Source organism: Arachis hypogaea, chromosome 7 (assembly GCF_003086295.3).
Source record: "Arachis hypogaea cultivar Tifrunner chromosome 7, arahy.Tifrunner.gnm2.J5K5, whole genome shotgun sequence".
Classification (NCBI taxonomy): Eukaryota; Viridiplantae; Streptophyta; class Magnoliopsida; order Fabales; family Fabaceae; genus Arachis; species Arachis hypogaea.
This window is the reverse complement of record NC_092042.1, coordinates 8,140,661-8,151,534: the sequence shown is the minus strand read 5'-3', so window position 1 is coordinate 8,151,534 and position 10,874 is coordinate 8,140,661. Positions and strand designations below refer to the sequence as shown.

Here is a 10,874-nt window from a genome sequence, read left to right as displayed (position 1 = left end):
GATTAATTGAGATGCAAAAAACAATATTAAAATTAAATTACTAATATCTTATCTATCTTATGAAATTTAGTTTTTCTTCTAACAAAATTAACACTTCATTCTTCGCTTATTTCATACTTAAAAATACATATAAATAAACCATACAACATATCCTTTATTAGACTATATATCACCGTCAATTATACTTGAGAGTATGCATTCACAGTAATAGAAACAAATTAAATTCGAGAATACAAACCTACAATAATAGATACGATTGCAATAAAAAAAATTAAATTTGGATAGTTGATTTGATGTGATGTCTATTATTATGGGTATGTACCTTAAAAACAATAAAAATGACATAGTAAAAATTTACCAACTATGAAATAGAAAAAAATCTATTGAACCAATAAAAAAATAAAGTAGTCAACAACAAATAATAGAATAAAGAAATTCACATTGATTAACTGAATCTCTACAAAATAGACTAATAAAAATTTATTATAATATAGCGATAATTTGGAGCCATCACAAAAGATGAATATCAATATAATTAACTATTGCATAATCAGGTTTAATGATGGTTATTTCATCCATCGATAAAAATACTTTTAAATCGTTTAGCAACATTAAGCGATTAATCGCACTTAAACCCATTCAAAATCACTACTATTTGCTGATTTTAGTGTAGTGAGATCATGTAATTAATTTAATAAATTTCAATAATGTAATTTTTATATTTTCTTTTAATTGGAATGTAAAAGACTAACACAGAATCTACTTATAAAGAATAAATTCAGGATATTATGACGATAAAATAATCTAAATAACTATTACTACTTATACATATTAACATATTAGTACAGAAGACATATTGTATTTCAAATTATAATTAAAACAAAAATTGTGCATCAGCTATAATAATGTAATAAAAGTATTAATTCATGATATATGTCACTTTAATTTGGTTACATGTATCAACTAAGGAATCTAAAATATGAATAAATTGTAAAATTGTTTACTAAAATAATCCTTAATTAATATAAAAAAACTTGTATTATTATATATATATTTTTTTGCTGTAAACTGTGTTTGATAATGTTTCTAAAGTAAAAATAGAATAGTAAAAAAAAATGTAAAAATAGAAAATAAAAAATATTTATATTAAAATATAAAAAAACATGACAAATATATTAAACAAATTAGACTTATTTCATCACATGGAGACAGAGATATTAATGAACAGTTGGATATCAATTCTTAATAAATACATGGTAATGGTTTCTATATATGTTGAATAAATTCCACCATCTCTCATCCTAGTTTGATACCTTTCTTGCTTCATATAATTTTTTTTTGTTAGGAGACATGGTAGTACTACTAAGTGGTAAAATTAGTATTGAAGTTGTGATCCAAGTAGCAGCTTCAAAGTTCTTTGATGTTTTGGCAAAGCAATTCCACAATGTTCCAAACATTTGTGAAAGAATTCATGGATCCAAGTTGCATCAAGGTGATGACTGGCACAGCACTGATTCAGTTAAACACTGGACTCTTCTCATAGGTAATTAACCTTTTGACTTATAAACTCTAAATAAATTAATTCATTAATAAAAAAAAAGAAGGACCACCAATTAATTATTTTCTTTCTTTTTTCACAATTTAAGAATTATCAATTTATTTTAAGAGTAAGTATTAAAATTAGCCTCTAAAAAATTGTAACTCGGACACTTTGATTTTCAATAAATTATTTTAGAAGTTCTTGAGACAAATTGATTCTTTTATAAAGATGACTAATTTGTCTTATAATGATATTTATTGAGATCTAAATTTCATATAATAATAATACTCATAAGAAATTTATTTGACCAACACGAATATTAAATATTTTATTATAGGTGATACAAGAACAAAACTGTTTTATAGAAACAATCTCAAAAATTTCGAAAATAATAAAAATTTATTAGAAACAAAAATGGTTGATTTAGAATTTATTGAGACCAATTTAGATATATATATTTTAAATTTGCCTATTTAGGATAATTAAGAGAGACAATTTTTGAACTCGAAAAAAGAAGTTAACCAACTAACCTTTTTGTTTATTTCCTACTCTTTTTCTTGTTTATTATTCTTTATTTTTCTATATGTATAAGCAGATGGAAAAGTGAAAACAATAAAGGAGAGAATTGAAGCCATTGATGAAGAGAACAAATCAATCATTTATCAAGTCTTTGATGACGATATCAGTGAGCACTACAAGGTCTTTAAGTTCATCCTTCAAGTGAATGAGAAGAATGATGAATGTGCTTGTGTCAAATGGACTATTGAATATGAGAAGATCAATGAGAATGTTGAAACTCCATATGCATACTTGGACTTCATTGAGAAGACTACTAAGGATATTGCTAATCATGTTCTCAAGGCATAGCTCCAACAATAATCATATAATAAAAAACAATATCAACTAAAAAATAATGTTTGTTTCGTCATAGTATTTATCTAATTTTTAATAATTAAATGTTTGAACGATAAGGATGTTCTCATTGTTCTTATGAATGTGCTTTATGTTATGGATGATTTCCTGTTGAATGTATTAACTAAATAAGCAGTGAATTTCTCTATTGTATTACCAGATTATATTATCTGGATATCCATTAAATTTGATTTTATTTAATTTGCTAAATCTTAAATAGTGGAGAGATTAGATCCGAAAATCTCATAGAAATTTTAAAAGATTATAGTAAAATTATGTTTATTTGAATATAAGGTTATTTAGATGAAATTAAATAGATATGTTAGAGACAAGAAATTGTCGCAAATTCTTTCATTTCAACGTGATGAATGTTTACAATAGTGGTAATTGTACTGAAAAAATTTAAAGTTCAACTAAATATAATTTTAGAAGATAGCACATATATATAGTGTTAATTAAAGATGTAAAGTTAGAACTCCACTATCTTAAAAATTTATACTTATTATATTTTGTAACTGTTTATGTAAAATAAATCAAGTCTTAGAATGAGTTAGAATATCAGTAACTTGTATCCCAAGCTATTGGGTAGAAATCAATTATGTTAGCTTCTGTTATATATGCTATTATGAGAGAGTCAATTCTGTTTTAGGAAGTTAGTTAAGCCTAGCAATAGGGAGTGGATATATAATAGAAGGTTGTTTATGAGATCAAAAACACATACAATACAGCAATTCATTACTTTCAACACAGATCAAAATCTCTTTTCTTTCTAATTGCAACTTTCTGTTATTTCGAATAATCTTACATATTTAAGTATTTTTTATGAATTAAGTCTAATTAAATTAAATAATAAAATTTAAAATAATACTAATTATAATTGATTTTTATTATGTTAGGCCAATTTAATTAAATTTAGTTAATAAAAAAATTTGAATGTGTAACATTATTGAAGAATAAAATTTTTTGATTAATTGCTTGAATAAGATAAGAATAAGTTCCTTCTTTTATATTAAATAATGAACCAAAATCGATATCATAAGTTGATAACCCATTTTATTTCTATTATTGCACTAATTATCAATACCCTTTTTAATATATATTACTTGAGAGTCAAAATCTCCTTAAAGATATGCTAATAAAATTTGGAGGCGTTGGTTTTATAAAATAATTTAAAATTAATTTAGAGTATTATATACTTAATACAGATGAATTTTATGATAGTTTATTTATTGGCTTTATAAGTTAGTGCAACACAATTAACTTAGAATAATAACTAAACTATCATTCAATTAATTTTAGATAACTCTTCCTAAATATTACTTTAAATATTTTTTAATATTATCGTAATACGTATTTCAAATACTTGATTTATTCACTTAATTATTTCCAAACTTCTTAATATTTAGATATATTTTTTTTACTAAACAGAGTCATAAAAATTCTAGAAATTTCTACACGTGTGAGTAGCATAGTTAATAAGAGGAAGGGTAGCACAAATGAATCAAGATATAAGTATAACCATTTGCCTGTTTCCTCATCTTTATGAAGAAATTAAATGATCATATATTCATATCACTGAATCACTTTCAGCTATATTTATTACTGAATTGTGATGTCTACCTCTATACTTTCATTTTCATTGTTATTTTTCATATTGGAGTGGGGGAGTGTCCCATTTTACTCAAATTTGAAAATAATTTTACTCTTATATATCATGTTTTTGAATTTTGACAATCTGAATATTAGTTTTTCTGAATTTCTCGTTAACAACTTTTCGGATCCTCCACTCCATTATTGCTAATTTTTTATGTATATCTTAGCTTTTTCCAACAAAGATTATTAAAATTTAATAATAAATTAACCAAATTATAAGAAAAATAATATTGAATGAGGAGTCAATCATTAAAAAATTTGTAATATTATTAACCTTCAGACATAAAAAAAATCTAACAACGAATAATGAAAATATAAATTATTTACAATATATATTATTTAATTCTATTTTATTAAATATAAGAAGTGGTTGTAAATAATAGATGATGATAAAATAATTCATCTATTGTATTTGTTATTGAATTAAAACCAATAAAAATATTTTTAAATATAATTTTATTTTTAATTTCTCTGTGGTATAACAAAAAGTGTCAACAAAATTCTTGGTTTTTTTTCTTAAAGTTGATAATTTTATTAAAATATTTTTTATCAAATTTTTTAATTAAATCATGTATAAAGATAATAAATTTTTCTAAAATAAATTTAAAAACTTTTATTTAATTTTACACGTAACTTGTGGGAAGCAAAAGGCAGTGCATGCAGCTGTTTGTGATAAAATATTTAATGCATGATGCAAAATTGAAGAAACAAAATTGAAGCAGCCAACTAATAAGAACCATTCTGGGATATCATCAATTCAATAAGGAAAAGAATAAGTAATCAACATCATTATTAGACAATGTGAATAATAAAATTAAAAAATAAATTAATCTTAAATTTAATTAGTGACATAAATAATTAAAATCTAATAATAACTAAATTTCAAATTTTAAAAAATTAGAGTTTTCACATTATGCAGTTACACGTTTTATTGGTGAATTGAGACTCTACAACTAGCCTCTATCTTCTCTTTCTATCGCTGGACCCTCCTCTAGTTGGACACCAGCCATAATTGCATATACGCAGCCGAGGCCGCCTCTCTCTACGCCAACCTCCGAGCAACCCGCCATTCTCGAATTTTTTTACCCCACAGCCTATAAACCCGCGTACTGTGCAGCCCCCTGCAACCCGCTGAGTTTACCGTCACCGCTTCTTCGTCTCCGACTGATCTGTCCAAATACCGGAGAGAGTTACAGCTGCCGTTTCATACGTACATAATCTTTCACAACCACTTTAATGGATTCCAGTTTTGTTGAACCAATTTATCATGCTCCGGCTTTTTTCACCGACGACAATACTATGCATTCAAGCGACAATCTTCTCAATTCTTGCAACGTGAAAGGTGAAAAGTCGATCAAGGTAAGCAATGTATGTTGGTGCATTGGGACGTATGTTTATTTTCATATGAATGAGATGGTTATTTTAAGACCAACATTCTTAAACGTTGATGATATTCATTTAATTTTTTTTTATGGTGATCTGGTCCATCAATATAGTAATTAGTTAAAAGGTAATAAATCATAGATCAAGTTCTGAAGCAGTTGATGATGAACATTTATTTATTTGATCCGATAAACTATTATGTTACTTTTTTAATATGTTATACTGAAATTAATTCAGTATATGCTTAGTGTTAATTGAGAAATTACACATGGTTTCCATTAGAATGTTTAGCATCCCCATCCCTATGCTCCCATGCGATACATGCGCAAACAAATATGGCTACATCTTTGTTTTAGGTTGTGTAGATATGCTTCAGATATGGTAGACCCATGTATGCTCTATATAAATAATTAATATAAGTCTAACTAATTAGGTGAGACTTTTTATGAGTACACGTTTCATTATTATGAATTCTTTTAATTCATGTATAGTAAAAAATTTTAATGATATTCTTAGAAAAAGTATTAATAAAATATTTTTAGTTAAAATTTGTTTAAAAGTACGGTATCTAATTAGTTTGTTTGTCTATGTTTGTTTGTGTATGTTTGATTGTAGGTCATAGAATATACGGACATTACTGAGTTTAGAAGTGATGATACAGATCTTGTTGATGAGATTTGGATTCTAGTACTGTTTTTCGTGAACCACATATTTGAATCGACCATTAATTCTCATGTTCATCGATTGATGCCTGTTTTAAACTGATTCGCAGCTATCGAATCACAGTTGCCTTGCCGAAGACTGTAACACCCTACCATACAGAGTCTTATGCTTAAGTCATAATTCAGAGATGACAAGGTATTACGACCTCTAAAATAAAAATCTAGTACGTATAGTAGTATGAATGATTGATTATAACTAGGAGCCTTTGTAGAAAAAGGGGTAAGCAAAAAAAAAATCGCAACTCTAAAGCGCAACACTCCGATCGATAACGTAACGAACAAGGATAGCCAACGCGTGATTATATATATATAAAGGAGAGTCAAAAACAGGAATATCAAGACTCAAAATCCGGCTGCAAAGATAACCGGTCCGAGCATAACAATATATACATATGATAAAAATAAGGAAAACCCCAAAGGAAACCCAAAGGGACACAAATACATAAAACCTATTCTCCAAAATTCTCCCATAAGAGGAGTCATCACAGTTTGTATTATTTAATGGAGATAAAAGTATCTAAACAAAACATATAAACCAAAACATAGCCCCGAGAACAAAGGATCTTCGCAAATCTAGAAGCCTCCAGCATGCCTCAGCGAGAAACCTCACGTCCTGCATCTGAAAACCACAAAATCCGCATGGGTGAGAACCAGAGGTCCCCAGCATGGTAACAGCTTCCACATATATAATACATAATAATGGAGGAAAGCCAAAGGCAATCCTAGAACTTCCTTCAGATAATATCAAAGCTTATAAACAAGCTAAACCATAAAGGGCATCTAACTAAAGATTCTTCAGTCTAACTAATACTTCCCTTTCCAATTCCTTCAAACCCCCAACCACCAGTAGGAGTATAATGTAGCAAACACAGTTAAATCAAACGAAGAATATGCAAATAGGAACAGTTAAGGCATTTAGACAATTAGCAAATATTATGCAGTCAAATAGGCAATCTCAAACAATTCATATAGTATGCATATGATGAATGCCTGTCCCTAGTGGCTGATGATATCATCTGTCGGTTATAGAGCCAACCCGACAGGTCCTGGTAGCTAACCATTGGACTGTCCCTCTGTCATGCATCCCCAACTCGAGTTATACTCGTCATAAACTTGATCATAATCATGATCTATATCCATCACCCTCACTGGTGAATATTTACGGGGGCGAGCTCATCCGGGTCTTTCACAGTGCCCGGCCACACTTATGACATAGGGTCAAAAGAGCTTCGAGTCTCAACCTGGAGCACGTGGTGGCTAGCCACTGCTACTACCCAGGGAAACTCGTATCTCCGATAGTAGAAGTGCAAATCACAATTATCAATAATTCAGCATAAACATGCATGAATTCTCATCCATGGATCAACATCCATATCAGCCATCCGGCTCACGGTTAAATCCATAACCAGCCAATATTCATAGCATACACAGCTATTCCGGCTCACGGTTCAATCCAGAACCAGCCAATATTCATAAACAATTACGGCCCTTCGGCCAATGGCATACAAGCACTTCCACCACCATCCTCCACATCTCACATAATCATCAATGATCCTCATTGATCATTCATTTTCCCTTGCTTCACTCGCAAGTTACCACATTCACTAGCCTTTCTTCTCATAGCTAGACATATCATAATGATTTAAGATATAAGTGGTGAGATCGGAGACTTAGAAGTATGAGATTTGACTTTTAAAACTCAAAAATCAACTTTGGGATAAAAACAGGTCCACGCGTACGCGCACTCCACGCGCACGCGTGGATGGCCTCAAAAACTCATCGACGCGCAAGCGTCATGCACGCTAATGCGTGGATTAAAAATTTGCCAATCGGCGCGTACGCGTCAACCACGCGTACGCGTGGGTGTTCTCGTGCCCCAGGCACAACACTGGCACAGTTATGGCATAACTCTCTGGAAAATGGCTGGGCATTAGGTGCAGCACAATCGGCGCGCCCGCGCACATCACGCTCACGCGTGGATGGCATTTTCGGGAAGAACGGCGCGCACGCGCCAAGTGCGCCCACGCGCAAGGGGTCATTCTGCTAAAAATTTTCTATGTTAAAAGCTACAGAATTCACCAATTTAAACCCCAATCTTCCAACGGACATAACTTTCTCATTTTAAATCGTTTTTCACCCGTTCTTCAAACGGCATGGACATCCTGGATCCAATTTCATTTCTAAACAGATTTGGCACAAAACAGAGATCCGTAGTCCAAGTTATGTCCCATTAAAGTATGCCCAAAAACCAGATTTTTCATAAAAACCACAAAGTGCCATTTTCAAACAAGCCATTTCCAACTCTTTTCAAAATCAATCAAAACATGCCATTTTCATCCCTTTTCTTTGAAATCAATCAAAATATATCAAATTCAACATCAAGCCTCCTCAACTCACACATTGACACTTTACCACAAATTACAAAATCACTATCTCATCATTTTTAACCCACTTCACCCAAGTGGCTCAAACTCAAACATATTGACATATCATATACTCTTTCTCATGCCAATTATCAACAACACCAATTCCACTAAATCATCATTGTACACAATCAATATCATACTCACCATAAACATGGTTCAACCCACAATTCAACCATAACTAATCATCAAGCATATATCACAACATGCATATTTCTCATACCTCATACCACCAAGGCATCATTAATCATCATTACATATATGACCACATCATATATATCAATAATTCAACAACATCAACCATTCAATGCCTATCTTAGGGCCTCTAGCCTAAGTATTTCCTACCACATTACATATTAGATACGGGAAACCGAAACCATACCTTAGCCGATTTCCCAAGCTCAACCGGAGCACTTCCAAACCACTTATCTACAAGCTCTTAAGGCCTCAACACCTCCAAGAACAGATTTTTCACCACCAAATCCCTTTTTCAAGCTTTTCAAAATCACCAATCAAGCTCCAATATCCACACACACACAACCTAAGCCACAACCATCATACCCATACACAACATCTCAAAATCCAAACACCATAAAATCACAAATCACACTAGGGTTGAGAATCTTACCACACCCAAGGTCCAAGGAGACAAGATTAACCTTCTCCTTCAAGAGAGTTGGGTCCTATAACATCAAAGAACCCAAAATCTCAACATTTCACCCATGAAACTCGAAAATAAGGGCTGGAATTTCGAACAGCAACACGTGGCTTACCTCAAGATTGGTTGTATGGGTTTTGTAGAGCTCTCCGCGGTGAACGCGTGGCCGCAAACGGAGCGGCAATCGGAGCTCTAGATCAAAAGTTATGGTGGTTTGAAGATCATCCAAGGGAGAGAACTTGAGAGAGTGTTCTTCCTCCCTTTCTCTCTAATTTCAGCTTGTGTGTGTAACAAATGAGGAGAGAGAGAGTGCTGAAAACCAGGGTTTTGGTTAAGTTATGTTGGGCCAAGGGCCCACTTTGGGTCCAATTGGCCCGGTTTGACCCGTTCGGTCCAATCTTGGTCCGATTTCTATAAAATTGGTACTGAAATTCTCGTCTCAATCTCCTCTATCACATTTAGCCACAAAAATCACATTTTGGGCTTTCTAGAATAAATTCTCATTTATGAGTTAATTAACCGTTAATTAACCGGGTTTTACATTCTACCCACCTAATTGGGAATTTTGCCCACAAAATTCAAATGCAATTTACCTGAGAATAAATGCGGATAATCCGTTCGCATCTCCGACTCAAGTTCCCAAGTGTGTTCCTCAACATCGCCTCGACTCCATGCCACTTTGACCAATGAAACCTTCTTTCCACGCAACCGTTTGATACTAGTATCATCAATTCTGACTGGAGCCACTGGAAGCGTCAAATCTTCCCTTAACTGAACCGATTCAGGTTCCAACACATGGCTAGCATCAGGAGTGTACTTCCGAAGCTGCGACACGTGAAACACGTCGTGCAGATTCGAAAGATGAGGTGGTAGAGCCATCCGATACGCCACCGGCCCAATCCTTTCCAGGATCTGAAATGGACCAATGTATCGAGGATTCAACTTCTTTGCCTTAATCGCCCTACCTACTCCCGTGGTCGGAGTAACCTTAAGGAAAGCATGATCTCCTTCCTCAAATTCTAAGGGCTTTCGCCTCTGATCGGCGTAACTCTTTTGACGACTCTGCGCCGTAAGCATCCTATCACGGATTTTCTTGACTTGTTCAGTAGTCTCAGCTATCATTTCCGGCCCTAACAAGCTTTTCTCTCCAGCTTCATACCAACATAGCGGAGATTGACATTTCCTCCCATACAAGGCCTCATACGGAGCCATTCCAATGCTCGCATGATAACTATTATTGTATGCAAACTCCACTAATGGCATATACCGATCCCAACTCGCCGGTTGGTCCAAAACACAAGCTCTCAACATATCCTCTAGTGTTTGGATCGTCCTTTCAGATTGACCATCTGTTTGAGGATGGTAAGCCGTGCTCAAGCTTAATCGGGTTTCAAAATCTTTCTGAAATGCACCCCAAAACCTTGAAGTGAAGCGAGGATCTCTATCAGAGATTATAGTAGCAGGTACACCATGCAGTCTCACAATCTCCTTTATGTATAACCGTGCTAGCTCCTCAAGGGTGTAGGTCATTCGAATGGGTAAAAAGTGAGCTGACTTCGTCAGTCGATCCACAATCACCCAAA

General features: G+C 32.5%; 1 protein-coding gene across 1 annotated transcript; it reads left to right on the top strand.

Annotated features, from left to right (window-relative positions):
- The first annotated feature begins 1,277 nt into the window (after positions 1–1,277).
- LOC112703949 (MLP-like protein 43) lies at positions 1,278–2,613 on the top strand. The gene is made up of 2 exons (XM_025755559.3): positions 1,278–1,543; positions 2,136–2,613. Exons 1-2 carry the CDS (start codon positions 1,351–1,353, stop codon positions 2,405–2,407), a joined length of 465 nt encoding a protein of 154 aa, XP_025611344.1. The 5' UTR covers positions 1,278–1,350; the 3' UTR covers positions 2,408–2,613.
- The last annotated feature ends 8,261 nt before the right edge of the window (positions 2,614–10,874 follow it).